Source organism: Abrus precatorius, unplaced genomic scaffold (assembly GCF_003935025.1).
Source record: "Abrus precatorius isolate BTA unplaced genomic scaffold, Abrus_2018 Scaffold2, whole genome shotgun sequence".
Taxonomy (NCBI): domain Eukaryota; kingdom Viridiplantae; phylum Streptophyta; class Magnoliopsida; order Fabales; family Fabaceae; genus Abrus; species Abrus precatorius.
The window spans coordinates 23712123-23727962 of record NW_020874362.1 but is presented as its reverse complement, the minus strand read 5'-3'; the positions used below and the strand labels follow the sequence as shown (position 1 = coordinate 23727962).

At 29.4% G+C, this 15840-nt stretch overlaps 1 protein-coding gene across 2 annotated transcripts; it reads left to right on the top strand.

The window, feature by feature from the left end:
• Positions 1-1735: 1735 nt before the first annotated feature.
• LOC113858280 (TMV resistance protein N-like) lies at positions 1736-13397 on the top strand. 2 transcript variants are annotated; one of them, XM_027490838.1, is made up of 6 exons: positions 1736-1934; positions 2631-3216; positions 3555-4656; positions 9995-10273; positions 10385-11164; positions 12219-13397. In XM_027490838.1, the coding sequence occupies exons 2-6, from the start codon at positions 2723-2725 to the stop codon at positions 13263-13265; spliced, it is 3702 nt and encodes a 1233-aa protein (XP_027346639.1). In that variant the 5' UTR covers positions 1736-1934; positions 2631-2722; the 3' UTR covers positions 13266-13397. The 2 variants fall into 2 exon arrangements, with proteins under 2 accessions (XP_027346639.1, XP_027346638.1); XM_027490837.1 differs by having other exon boundaries at positions 1854-1969; positions 12219-13359.
• Positions 13398-15840: the final 2443 nt, after the last annotated feature.

The following is a 15840-nucleotide window of genomic DNA, read 5'->3' as shown; positions in this document are numbered from 1 at the left end:
TATTAAGTGTCATGTCAAAAATCCAGTTGACTGAAATAGCATCATTTTGAGCAGTTCAGTTCTGAAAATGAACATGGCAAAACACTTGTAATTAGCAAAAATAATGTCGTTGGAAGAAATTGAACAAATGCTCCTAATTACATTCAATTCTCACTTCTGAAACCATAACCTTTTCTCTCTCTCTCTTTTTCAATGGCCACTATAGCTTCTTCCTAGAAACCTTTGAAAACTTACAAGAATAAGAAGAGCAAAAGGTTTTAGACTCAAACAATGTTAGAAGGCTCTATGTTATGTTAGAAGGCTCTATGTTAGAAACTTGTCATTGGTAGCTCTGGGCCTGGACCTAGATTCAAATCAAGGTTCATTGCATCTGAACACTCTTCCTCCATCATAGCTTCAATCACCAAACTAGAAAAAAGCTTTCTTTATTACAAATTTCAAACAAATCTTGTTATAGATAAGGGAAAAATAAGAAAGTTACAATTTTTTTCATGCAAGAACAAAGCTTTACTACAAATTAAAGAAACACAGTGTTAAGAGGTGTTTGCTGACGAAATTGAACAATTAAAATTTTCAAATTAAGGAAAAAATCCTAACTTCATTGTTACCTTATTACAAGTGTTTTGTCACCTTTACTTTCAGATCCCTTTAAAATGACATGGTTTCAGTTAACTGGACTTCTGAAATGGCACTTAACGTGACATGTCAATTTTGTGTTACTGATTGTTAACAGAATCTATATTCAAGGATTAAAATGAATGACAGAGATGAGAGTTTAGAATCAACATGATATTTTTAATTTTTTAAGGACAAAAATGGCAAAGTCAAAATCTCTTAGAGATTTAAAGAGTGTTTAGTCTTGTTTCAATATTTTTCTCTAAATTTACTTAAGCAAAATAATACCACTGAAAATTTAGATTTTGTTATAACGGGAGATCATTCAATTTTTTTTAATGATTTTTTGTCTATGTTACTAGTTATTACTTTTAACTGTTTATTATTTATATGAAAATTTAAAAAATAAAATAATATTTTAAGTAAAATCTTAAAACTTAGATTTTCTTTAGTCATTCTTTCTCTTTATATATATATATATATATATATATATATATATATTTACTATCATAATATATTATGTTATGTTTAAAATATTTATGATATTTTTAGATGGGTTTGTAAAAATAATTTATATATTTTATAAATTTTTATTTTATGTGAAAAATTTTAAAATATACTCGTATATAAAAATTATTTTACCAGTTTGGTATTGTTATCAAATGCTATCTAAGAGGGTGAAGAAACGGCTACTTTAATTTATTTTTTTTATCGATCATTTAGATTTTTCATATACAAATTAAAAAAATTATAATCAACATGTTAATTTGTGTTTAAATTTCTCAACACGTCCTTAGTTTATTTTGTTCATACTTATTTTTTTTGTTAATTAAAAAAATAATAATCACCTTTTCAAGATAATGAAATAATTAGAAAATTAAGAAAATATTTTTCAAATTCTAAAAATGACACGAATAAAAAAGAATAAAGAGGTTGTACTTTAAGATAATTTTCTTTAATAAGTTTTTTTTTAAAAATCAAATGATAAAAAATGAAAATAAAATATTTATGGAAAAAGTATAATATTTAATATTATTATTGTAATATTGATACAATTTAAAAATAATTTATTAAATACTGATACAATTTAAAAATGATTTATTAAATATTTGTCCGGTTTGGGAGCGAACTGATTCATCCGATAGGTTTGAGCTGAGTTTATTATTATCTGTAGTACATACCATTGTTCTTAAGCGACGCAGTTCGTGGTCTTGGTTTAGGGCTTTCCCAATTTGTTCTGGAAAAGGCGTCTGGAAAGGTCCATTAACGTCAAATATATCCTACACGTGAAGATTCTGGAATTTCATCGCTGTGTGCAGGCATGTTCACCCTCTTCTCACTCAGATACTCCATTATTAGCATTTCTTCTAACACCAATTTCCTCCATATTTTCATCATTATTATCACTTTCACTTGCTGCCATATGGACCCACTCCATATCATTTCAAAGTTAGGGAAAAGGTGTTCAATAATTTTTAGTTTCGTTATTATTATCAAATCTGATCGGAAGCATGAAAATATAGTATATTTTCTTCAATTAGCATACTCGCTAGTGTGGGTTCTCACGATTTCGTAGATGATTTCATTTCATAGATTTGGAATTCGGATTCAATGAGTTTTGCTGTTGGCGCTGTCTTACTTCACTTCGGCGCCTTATCTTGAATTAATGGGTCTTTTGACTTGTGTGTGCTTTTCTCCTTCAGTGGTTCTTGTTGAGCAGGCATTTTAGAGAGTGGCAGTCGATTTTATAGTATAATTAAATAATATTTATTATGTTAAAAACATAATAATTATTTAATAATTTTTTGAAGTAATAGAAGCAATGAAACTTATGGCATATTTCAACTACATGTTCACTCTGCAATGAAACTTCATGAATATTACATTATTGGCGAAAATGTCTGGCATATTCCTAATACTATTTAGGTCTACTTTAGTTTTTTCCCCATGTAACTGGTTCTATTGCATGCTATCATCAACTTGTGGTCTTCACTTAATGCTTTGACTCATTGCAGCACCTACCAACACTTTCATAAGCTTCACAACTTGTTTCTTTGCGTTTTTCTGAAACTACAAGCTCCCCATCAAGGTTGTTACAGTAGTTTTCATGATACAGCGAATGAGTTCCTCTTCTTCCAATCATGGCTGGGCTTTTGATGTCTTCCTCAGTTTTAGAGGCAATGACACTCGAAGTGGCTTCACTGGCAACCTTTATAAATCTCTTTGTGACAGGGGAATCAAAACCTTCCTAGATGATGAGGAGGTTACAAGGGGGGAAGAGATTAGGCCAGCTCTTTTTAAGGCAATTGAGCAATCTAGAATTGCCATTGTTGTTTTCTCTAAAAACTATGCTTCCTCAACTTATTGTCTTGAAGAACTTGTCATAATCCTTGAGTGCATAATGAAAAAGGGTCGATTGGTTTGGCCAATTTTTTACGGAGTGAGTCCATCTTATGTGAGGCATCAAAAAGGTTCTTATGGAAAAGCATTCGCTAAGCTTGAAGAAAGATTCAAGAATGACAAGGAGAGGGTGCAAAAGTGGAAGCTAGCCCTCCAAGAAGCGGCTAATTTATCTGGTTGGGATTTCAAAACCAAACATGGGTACTGACCTGTCTTTTACATGTATTGATTCTGTTTTTTTTTTTTTTAATATATATATATATATATATATATATATATATATTTCAACCAAAAAAATTCTAAAAACTTAAGTTTTAACTAAGTTCAATGACATTGTATGATATTTAACTGACCTCACCTAGTGGGATAAGATTTAGTTGTTGTGCATTTCAACAAAAATTGAAAAAACACCAGGGAAAAAATTTCCTTAGTCATAAGACACCTTGACAAAGATATACTCACATTTGAATTTGTGAATGAAACTGGGCATGAATCTGATGCATTTGAGTTGATGTCATATATATTTTGTATTTTGGTAGGTATGAATATAAATTTATTCAGACGATTGTTGAAGGGGTGTCCAAAAAGATAAAATGTAGCCCTTTACATGTAGCTAATTATCCAGTTGGATTGGACTCTAGAGTACAAGAGGTAAACTCACTTTTGAATGTTGGATCCAATCAAGGAGTAAGCATTGTAGGGATTTATGGAGTTGGGGGAATAGGTAAAACCACAATCGCATGTGCAGTGTATAATTTCATTGCTGATCATTTTGAAGGTCAGTGTTTTCTTGCTGACATTAGAGAAAATTCAATGAAGTATGGCTTGGTACATCTTCAGGAGACAATACTTTCTGAAATAGTTGGGGAGAAGAGTATCAAGTTGGGGAGCATTAATAGGGGAATGGCAGTGTTGAAAAGCAAGCTTCAACGAAAGAAAGTTCTTTTGATCCTTGATGACGTTGATAAATTGGAGCATTTAAATGCGCTTGCTGGAGATCTTTCTTGGTTTGGTTACGGCAGCAAAATCATTATCACAACAAGGAATAAGCATTTGCTACACATACATGGTGTTGAAAGAACATACGAGGCAGAAGGATTAGATTACAAAGAAGCCCTTGAGTTGTTTAGTTGGCATGCTTTTAAAAACAATGAGGTAGGTTCAAGTTACACGGATATCTCAAAGCGTGCAATACTTTATTCCAATGGCCTTCCTTTGGCTTTGGAAATTTTAGGTTCTAACTTATATGGTAAAACATTGTCTGAATGGAAAGCAGCATTAGATACCTATGAAAGAATTCCAGATGAAGATATTCAGAAAAAACTAGAAATAAGCTATGATGGTTTGAAAAGAAATGAGAAGGAAGTTTTCCTTGACATGGCTTGTTTCTTTAGAGGTTACAATTTAAAAGATGCCATAAGTCTATTGCTCCAGGGTCGTGGTTTCTCACCAGAATATGTTATTCGAGTGTTGATTGATAAATCTCTCATAAAGATCGATCAGTATGGTTTTGTAAGAATGCATAACTTGGTAGTGGACATGGGTCGAGAAATTGTTCGGCAGGAATCACGGTCAGAACCTGGCAAACGAAGTAGATTATGGTTTTATGAGGATATTGTTGAAGTTTTAGAAAATGACAAGGTACGTGCATTATGTTTTCTTTTTACAGTTAGATGTAACTGTTTTGATGAGTGTGTTCTAGATAGGGATGGAAACAAGTCAGGTCATACTTTACTCTAAACAGACTTGACCTGTAATTATTAAGCCTGAGCTTGATTTATTATATATTAAAAGCTGTATTTTTAGCTTGACCTGACCTATTTAAGTGGCCTGACCTGAAGCTTGTTATCAAAGCCTGCTACAAATTTTTTTTTAATATTAATAAAAATATAAATATTTTATTATTAAATTAGTTTATATATTTTTTAATTTTCATGTGTTATTAATAATTATTAAAAAATTATAATAATTTTTATATAATTTTATAAACAATTTTTAAAATATTATTTAAGTATTAATTATAAATTTTATATTAAAAAAATTATATTTTTAATTTTCTTGATTTATGTTTAAAAAATATTAAAGTATTAAATATTTTAGTTTTTTATTAGGAATATAAATTTGTTTGTTTAAAAATATTTTATATTCAACAAATAAAGTCATAGTAAACATAAAATTGATAAAAAAAAAATATCTACACAATTTGTTGAATCAGCTAAAAAAAAATTATTATACTTTAAAAAATAAATAAATTTAAACTTAATATTATATATATATATATAATAATAACTATTAAATTAAAAAATAATTACAAAATATTTAATTTTATTTATTTTAAATTAATAACTTTATTATAACATTAATATAATATAAAAAAATATTACTTATATAATAAATTAAAATATATATTTATATATTATATATAAATTGATAAATTAACTAATAATTTTTTATTTATATAAATATTTGTATATTATTAAATTTTAAATGTATGTTAATAACTATATTTTTTTAATAAAAAATTTATCAACATTTATGTTAAATTTGTTAAAAATAATTATTTAAAATTCTATATATTTATATTTAAGTGTATGTTGTGGTATTCTAAATTTTTTTATAAGATACTATTCTCAAAAAACTTATAAAAAAAATAAAATAAAAGAAGTAATAACTAATAAGTTACATAAATTTATATTATTATATATAATTTATTTAAAATTATATTATTTATATCATTTATTACTTAGTTTTATTATATATATATATTTATATATATTATATTAAATTTTTTATTATATTTTTTTTATATTTATATTTTTAAATAAAATATAATTCATATTTAAATAATTTTATTTATTATAAAAAAAATTAAATATATTATATTAATATAATAATTAAATATTAATAATAATAAAATTAAAAATATAAAAATATATTAATATAAAATTATATTAATATAAAATTATTATTTTATTTTTAAATATTATTTTATTTTTTAATTGTGTCTTGTTTTTGTTTAAAACTTAATCACTCTTTAACGATAATTTATTAAATATTATTTAATAAGTATAATCGTTTATAAATATTTTTAATTTTTAATAGAATATAATTTCTATTTATTATAATTATAAATAAAAAAATTATAACATATTATATTAATTTTATGGTAGTTAAATTAAGATTTAAATTTTAATCATGAATTAAAAAGTTAATTTTGTGAATTTTGAATTGAATCGTATCATGAATAGTAAGATTCATGACTATTATTAAAATTATAATAAAAAATAATATAATATAAAGAAAAATTAAATACATAAATATATTGACACTTTATAATCAAATACTTCATTGTATAATTAATAGAATAAAATATAGTACAAATATTCAAGGCATATAAGTTACAATGATATCAAAAGTTGTAACTGAATAAATCATCCATATATATATATACCTTCAAATTAGTTACAATGACATAAAAAAAAGAAAAGATTATGACTGCATCAGTCATATATTACCTTCAAAAAATAATAGTAACTAATAGTAAGTTATTATTTTTAGTTCTAGACTCTAAACATATTCAATAGGTCTAAATTCTAAATACATAATCTAGTCATCCTCCTTAAGATCAATATCACTTAGTTCATTTTTATTTTTCAATGGTAAAGGCTCTTCTTGTTCTTCTCCTTCCTCTCCATCTTCAAATATCTCTTGATTTTCTTCAATTTGACTTTCATCTCCAACTATAGATTTTTTCTTCTTATTGACCTTAGCATTTAAGTTTTTTGGACCTATAAAATAAAATAAAAGCATTAAGAATCAATTGGATTGATAATTATACTATTTTTTCATTAAACAAATACCTCTTTTCTTTTTCTTGCTTAGAGCTCCTTAATCAAAAGTGAAACACTCATGTATATACATCCAAGAAGCATCAATTGGTAAGCAAGGGTCTTTTTTTTTTTTTTTTTTGCAGTACTCCACTCATCATCTGATTCAATAATATCAGACAAGCATATAGGATCATAAGTTTTTCCCTTCTCTTCTCTAGTCTTTTGTCTCATATCAAGTTGAAGATTATACTTGACAAAAACAAGTGTATTTAATCTTTGTTGCTCCAAGCGATTTCTTCTCTTAATATGCACTTGATCAAATGTATTCTAGTTTTTTCCACAACTCGTGGCACTACGTGTGAGACTTAAAATTTTTATAGTTACTTTTGTTAGCTCTTTGCACTCTCTATCATAACTTTCCCACTAAAGTTCTATTAAAACAAAAATAAGATGTATGTCATGAAAAGAACTTTAAATATGAAAAAACCAATTTAAAACTATCAGGTTGCTTCTTGTCTCTAGTATCTTTTGCCATGTTCATTCCAAAAAGTCCCTTAGCAGTCTTGAATTTTTCAAGTTGTTGATCAATAGAAAATCTTGTTTTTCTATCTGGAACCATCCTTTTAATGGTAATAAAACCTCACTATCCAGAGTGAATTTTTTGTCATAGTGAAACCTAATTAAAGAAGACATAAGACATAAAACTTAAGTTATCCAATCTTTAAAAAAGTGTAAAAGCATGAAGAGATTGATTATAACTTTATTTATCTAGGATTGAGATAATAGGCAGCTGCATGAAGAGGCCTATGTAGCTGTAAATTCCACCTAGTATCAATAATCTTCCACACCTTTTTGTATCTTGACTCTTGATTTTGAAAATTTTAGTAATTTGCTCTTTAGCTCTATCCATTACTTCATAAATATATGGTATGGCTGGTTTTGAATCACCATCTATAAGCCTTAATACTTTTACAAGAGGAATCACACACTTTAAGCAATACTGAATGGATTTCCAAAATCTAGAATCACTCAAAACTAAATTCATGACTTGCTTAGCTTCATTTTTATTAACATAAAAACCTTCAGCCCACTCTTCTGAAGCAAACATAGATCTAAGAGTATTCTTTTGTTGCATAATGCAATTTAGTGTAAGATAAGAAGTTGCAAACCTTGTTACAGCTGGTCTTGCTAATTCTCTTCCTTTAGAATGCTGTCTATATAAGTTAAGAACCCATGTATGCCTATATATGTAAGTTATAATTTTCTTTGCATTTGAAATTGTGTTAAAAGAATACAGGAAGTTGTCCAATATCTTCAAGCACCAAATTTAAACAATGAGCTGCACAAGGGGACCAAAATAATTTTGTCCTCTTCTCCTCTAGCATTTTTCCACCTGCCACAAGGTTAGAAGCACCATCTGTCACAACTTGCACTACATTATCCTTCCCAATTTCTTCTATCATGCCATCCAATAATTCAAACATTTGTTTGATATCCTTGATAACATTACTAGTATCAACCGATTTTAAGAAAACAGTCCCACTTGGACTGTTAACAAGAAAATTAATAAGAGATCTTCCTTTTTGCATCTGTCCATCCATCACACATTAAAGTGCAGCCTCACTTCTCCCATTCACTCTTGTATTTCTCTAAATTTTCATGGATACTATCAACTACTTTTTTCAAAAAAGATACTCTCACTTCATGATAAGTAGGAGGTTTTAAATTTTTACCAAATTCTCCAACAGCTTTCAACATTTGAATAAAATGAGGGCTCTTTACCAAATTGAATGATAAAGCATTAGCATATATGCATTTGCAAATTTCTTGAATGACAACATCTCTATCTTTGAACATTGTATTTATTGTTGTTTGCTTTAGAGCCTTAGATGTCCCTTCCTTTTCTTTGCTAACAAAAAAATTCATTCTTCCCTTTTGACCACTTGCATCTTGGGTAACAGCTTCTCAAAATACTTCAAGCTATTTTCATATTTCTTCTTTTTTTTCTCTTTCAATAGTTTGACGAATATCTCCTTTACCTCATTTGTAACACTTGGACAGACACTTAAATTTTTCTTTGTTCCAGCTAAATGATGTTTCATCCTTGCAACTCTACCGTAACAAGTATGACAACAGTACTTGCATTTTACTAACAGTCTGTGTGGGGGGATACTTTCACAATGTTTCCACGTGATATCACTCTGTTTTATTTTTTTTGGTAGGACCCATTTGTCTTCGTCAAACAGCAAACAAAAATATTTGGAGAAAGACAAATATAAAATAAGTAGGAACCATTGAAGAGGTTGGGCAGAACGTGGGAATGAGTAATAACTTGAGGGACCACAACAAATAAATGAAGGGACCACCAAAAATCTGAAATGAAAAGCACCAAAATAAAAGAAAAATAAAGAAGGGGAGAGAAGAACATTGTAGAATAGAGAAACAAAGGTTGGAGTAATAGAGAAACGAGGGTTTTTTTTTCAAGGTAATGTAATGAGTCTGGTAGGGACAATTTCGCAGAGGCTTTAATAGGTGGGAACAACAATTTTTGCAAAAAAAATAAAAAAAAAGGTTTTAAGGGTTTTCTGTGAACCGGGTTGTGTAGACCCGACCTGACTGGTGCGCGATCCGGTTCGTAAAAGAATCGCATCTCACACTCAAATATCGCGATTCAGAATCAAATCTTATGATTCGGTCAATTTCGACAGCGATTCAATCCCAAAACGATTCTGGCAACGATTCAGTATTGTGCAATTGATGATTTGTGACGCTTCGCATGATTCGCATCGCAAGTATCGCAATACTGATAACATTGATTAATTTAATAATAACAGAATTAAGAATATAAAAAATATATTATTAAATAACTTTATTATTTAAACATATTTAGACAGCTCTATTTTTAAATTTTATATATATATATGCAAGCCTGTTAGGCTTAACAGACTTTGTAAATAGTTCAGGCAGCTTGTCCTGTTTCCATTCCTAGTTCTAGAAAAAATGATTCTTGGCTTCTCTTTTAAAATTGTTTCTATAAAATTTGTTAACAATTGAATAATCTGCTTTATGACTTGAACTTCGCTAAATATGTACATGATATTCCTAGCAGCTAATGTGTAACTTGTGGTTATTTTCTTTTGGCTTAAAAGGGAACTGATGCAATTGAAGTGATCATGCTACGCTTCCCAAAGAACAAGGAAGTTTGGTGGAATGGAAGTGAGCTCAAGAAGATGACAAACCTCAAAATACTAACTATTGAAAATGCTTGCTTTTCTAGAGGCCCTGAACATCTCCCAAGTAGTTTAAGAGTATTAAAATGGTGGGAATATCCTTCACCATCTCTGCCACCTGAATTTGATCCAAGGAGACTTGTTACGTTAGACTTATCATTCAGTTGCAAAATATTGGGACAACAACTCCAACTCATGGTTTGTACAATTGCTATTTTTCTTCAAATGTTTCTTTTTTTCTTTTTGTCTTATATATTTAACACCGCACTTAGAAATTCTTAAGATTTACTTTTAGGTTTTGGTTAACAGAAGTTCAAGTCATTGACTGAAATGGTTTTAAGGGGGAGCAAAATCACACGTGTACCTGATATGTCTGGAGCCCAAAATTTAAGGAAACTGTGTCTTGATAACTGCAAGAATTTAGTAGAAGTTGATGATTCCATTGGGTTTCTTGATAAACTTACATGGTTCACTGCTATTGGATGCACCAATCTAAAGATTCTTCCCCACAGCTTCAAGTTAACATCACTTGAATATCTGTCTCTCAGAAAATGCTCAACTCTCCGCCTTTTGCCAAAAGTATTAGAAGAAATGAAACACGTAAAAAATATTGATCTGTGTGGAACTGCTATAGAAGAATTGCCATTTTCGTTTAGGAATCTCACTGGGCTTAAGTATTTAGTGCTGGATAAATGCAAGATGCTTAATCAGATCCCAATTACTATTTTGGTGTTACCAAAACTTGAGAGATTGACAGCTGTAAAATGTGGACGCTATGTAAATTTGGTCCTTGGTAAAAGTGAAAAACAAAAAGGATTGGGATCATCAGAATCTTTCAAGGATATTACATTAAACTACCATGATTTGACACCTGGCTGCTTCCCCAATATAGAATTCCTAGTCCTAACTGGCACTGCTTTCAAAGTCCTTCCTGAATACATCAGTCAATGTAACTTTCTGAAGAATCTAGTTTTGGACAATTGCAAGGAGCTTCAAGAAATCAGAGGGGTTCCCCCAAAGATAAAATATCTCTCGGCAATAAACTGTACATCATTGACTCATGAGTCTCGAAGCTTGTTATTGAATCAGGTAAGGTTACTTTCACTTCTATTATAATATATAAAAGCTGAGACATGAGTTCTTGAGATGCCATCTAAGCTTCTTAAACATCTATCAATTAGTCATGTAAGCAAATTTCACATTTTCTTGCTCCTAGGTTAAGTGACTTTTTATCTTCCTTTTTAATTGTTAATCTTATAAATGAATGTAAATTAATCTTTGATAACTCTTAATCTTATACATCAATATCATTTTCAATAACCCGTACTTTTTTCATTGGTATTACTTTTAAAAACATATACGAAATTGTAAACAAGTTGCTCTAATGTAATATATAAAAGCTGAGACACCAGTTCTTAAGACGCCATCTCAGCTTCTTAAACATCCATCAATTAGCCATGTAAGCAAATTTCACACTTTCTTGCTCTTTAGTTGAGTGACTTTTTAGCTTCCTTTTTAATAACTCTTACATGGTGTATGAATGAGATATTTCAAGTGAGTAATTTATTTTTTTTAAAGAATTTAAAGTTCTACGGGTTAAAATTTGTTGTTTGAATTTTTAATTTTAAAAAATTTAAAAATTTAAGAATTTTAGTAGGAATTTTTAATAGACTGAAATAATTTTTTTTAATTCCTAACAAAAGAGCTTGAATTTGGAATTGTTTTTTTTTCATTTACTATGTGTCCCATTCAGATTTTTATTTACTTATAGTTAATTTAATAATTTAATTTTCATATTTTTAATTAATTTTATCAAATGTAGTGATGATTTTATTTTTTTTAAGAATGTAAGAAACTCAATTATTTTATTCAAACAAAATATCTTAAAATGATAGAAATTTAAATGATATAATTTAAATTTCTTAAAATTTTCAATTTTCTAAAGTTTTTAATTACCTCACCCAAATACAACCTTAATCTTGTTCATGAATGTAAATTAACAACTTTGATAACTCGTAATCTTGTACATCAAAGTTATTTTCAATAGCCCTCATTTTGTATTAATCTCACAAACACAATTGTCAAGTACATGCCGTCAACTGTTATAGTTCATGATACTTTTTCTTTGTACTGTGGCTAACAGAGATTACATGAGGGTGGGGGAACAGATTTTTCCCTTCCAGGAATAATGATACCAGAATGGTTCGACCATTGTACTATGGGACCATCCCTGTCTTTCTGGTTTCGCAACAAATTTCCAAGGATAGCCCTAGCTGCTGTTGGAGTTTTGGACAGGCAAGGCAGTTTTCCCAAGTCAGTATTCCACTTGCTTATTAATGGCATTCAAAACCTGCATTGCCATTTTACTGCACAGTCAAAACTAGTCACGTATCATATATTTTTGTCTGATGTACTGTTCAAATCCTACAATGGTGAATTAGAAAGTGTATATAGGGATGATGGGTGGAATCATGTTGAGGTTTCATACGTGGGACCAAGTATGAGGGCTTTCCCGCCCACCCACAGAGCCAAGAAAGGAATCATAAAATGGATGGGAATTCATGTTTACAAGCAAAAAACAAGCATGGAGGATGTCCGGTTCACAAATCCAAAGTCTCCGAAGAGATTATATGACGAATTTTCCAAGCTAGATTTGAACCAAAATTTTCGACCTTCGCCCAAAAGAAGTCGTGGATCACAAGGCATGGAAATTTGCGAGTCACCACATATAGACCACCATCAAGCTAATAATAGTTATCAGGGTGTATCAGAAAGACTATGGTTGGCAATTTACAGCATTATAGCTCCTCTAGAAGTTAAACTCCTAATGTTCAGCATTTGCCAAAATGCCTTGCCAACATATGAATATCTGTTCAAGAGGAAGCTTGTAGATAGCCCAGTGTGTCCCATTTGTGAAACAGAACCTGAAACTCTTGAGCATGTATTCCTGTTTTGCCCATGGACACGACCCCTTTGGTTTGGAAGTGATTTCCAGTGGTGCATTGATGTCAATTCAGTTCAAAGCTTTCAACTTTGGCTTTACAAGAAACTCGAGGAGATTAAAAGGGTATATCCAGAAAATGCGAACCAAATCTCTGGTCTGGTGGTATATATTTGTTGGGCTATTTGGAAGGGAAGGAATGAATTTGTTCTTGAAGGCAAACATGTCAATCCTTTGATTTTAAGGTAGGGTGTCTGTATATTTACAATAAGAAGAGACATACTAGCAATATGTTTAACACAATTTTTAACCCACAATGTGAATGGTTCTCGTTTTTTTCTTTTTAATTCACTTTTTAAAAATTATTTAACTTTTTAAAAGACTGACACAAAATTTATGATTTTGAATACATACAAATTTCACTTTGTATAAAACCGTAAACTACTTTCTTTACTGATTTAATGACCCATCTTTGGTTCTTAAAACGTTGCTTATATAACATTCTGAGCTTATTAATGGATATTGAGCTTCAAAACTTAGGACTCAACTCACCCGAGTCGGCAATTTCTGTCCCTGAAAAAAGAGTCCGGAATGTCTTTTTTCACCGTCTTTTGAAAAATAAATTTTGAAAGTGACTTTTAGAATTTAATTTATGAAAACTAAAAGTACATATTGAAATCTTATTTCTGATAAAAGGGTAATGTACTTAAAAAAATAAATAATAAATGGTGCAAACTAAAAAAACCAGAGTTTTATTTTTCGGAAAAAGATTGTTACAACCAAAGGCTATTATGGTATTACTCAGTCTAGCTCAACTTACGGGGTTAAAAAAAATAATGTGTACACTATTATTTAAGTGGTCTTTAAGGTAATAGTTTAACGGTGAGAGCCAGCATAACATATGCACGAAGGACATGATTCAAATTCTGTCTCTAGTAATTTTCCACATCTTCTCTCCCATTCCTCCTTCCAATGACAAAAAAAAAAAAAAAACTACATTATTTGCTTATTACTAATAACAGTTTATCATTAACTATTACTTATATATATATATATATATATATATATATATATATATAAATTAGATCGGTGTAAGTTACATTTATTCTTAAATAATTTTTATCAATTTAACAGTTGAATTATAATTATATATTTCTTAAATTATTTGTGTCAAATTTTATCAAAATTAACTATTAATTGAAATTTTTAAATTATATATTAAAATTTTGTCAAAATCTTCCATGGTCTAAAAGTAAATGTTAATGTTACTTGCAATGATTTGTCAAAAATTGATAAAAAACCAACGTTGAATTTAACCAAAGTAAAAAACAAAATACACTCAATTACTCTATACATGAGCTTAGATTGGCATTTTTTGGTTTAATGAAAAAAGTAACACCGCATGAAGAAGCTTTCTTAAGTTGCTTAGAAGAACTAATGCATGACCGTGTATATACATTTCGCTATCATTGATTCCCTCATGCTTAATGAAAAAGGGAAATATCAAAAACTGAGATCACGAGGGTCCAGAGTATGCCTCAGAATCTGAATCTGAATTTGATGTATCATCATCATCATCACTTTTTTCTTCGTCCAAACTTTCTGTCAATAAAGGCCACCAACATTCTAAATAATTATCATCAAGGTTCACATTCACATCACCTATCTTTCTTTTGCCCGCTAATTTATTTTTTCTGTTGTGCCAATTGTTCTCTTTATTATTGTTTGTCCATCCAGATAATCTTTCTGCATTCAGAGACCACCTGTGGCTATGCTATGGATTAGATCTTCAAATAAAAATCGTTCCAAGAATTTGTATTGAAAACAATTTACAAGTTGGATATCTATTTTTCTTTTCAAATATACCATGAATTTTATTTTGAGTAGTTAATTTTCACAGCTACTAAAATTTGTATTTGAAATAAAAGAATAAACCCTGAAATTTATTTCTTCAAAGTTAAGTGCATCACCCGTATAAAAGTTAACTATATTAGTTGTTCGAGGATTTGTACCGTCACCATACTAGTCCCTAAAAGAATTTGTTATACATTAGCTTCTTAAAAATTTAATTTATCATCAAATTAATTTTTTAATGATATAAAATTAAAAACTAAAATAATAATAATAATAAAATTAAAAATGAACAATTGAGGACATATTAAATCTTTTAAAAATAATTCAATAATAAAATCGTTAAAAAGTAAAAAGTCATGACTCATTAAATAAACAATTATTTGTGTTTCAAAGTGAAATATCAAGATTCTGGGCATAAATAAAAAAGGCAAAAAGGAGTAATTTGGGTTTACCCGGTCTCTTCTTGAAGATTAACTTTGCAACCCTGATCGATGGAGGAGGACTCTGGAGGTGTACACTTAGAACACCCAGATTCGGATGCAGTCCAAGTCCGAATCCGCTTAACCAAGCGATGCAAAGACTTGTCGTTTTGATTATCAATGATAGGATCAGGCACTGAGTTAGGCCACAGGTCAGAGACTTTGATGCGGCGCGTTTTTGGAGCCATGGATTTCAGAGATTTTTTAAGTTTATTATTGGAACTTGGAAAACAATAGTGTTACATTTTCACAAGCAAGCTACTCTTTTTTTAGTTTATACACTTTTTTCTAGTTTAATGTGAACATGCCAGTTATCGTTTGACTTGTGTACCCAATATGGACCATAGGAGAGTTTCAATTTTATTTTTTGAACTATTATAGTTGTTTTCTTTAATAGTCAAATCATTTTCATAGATTTCAGTGTGCGACCGCGCACAGAATCTTATTGAGTGTGCACTTCATCTATTTGTTCACTTAGGCCAAATCTTATA

What these genes read in the sequence shown, in the direction of transcription:
- LOC113858280 (XM_027490838.1), top strand. Translation starts at nt 2,723, where the DNA reads ATGATACAGCGAATGAGTTCCTCTTCTTCCAATCATGGCTGGGCTTTT. An exon ending in AAGTTTTAGAAAATGACAAG is followed by an intron (nt 4,657 to 9,994) that starts GTACGTGCATTA and finishes TTGGCTTAAAAG; the next exon opens with GGAACTGATGCAATTGAAGT. An exon ending in GACAACAACTCCAACTCATG is followed by an intron (nt 10,274 to 10,384) that starts GTTTGTACAATT and finishes TTTGGTTAACAG; the next exon opens with AAGTTCAAGTCATTGACTGA.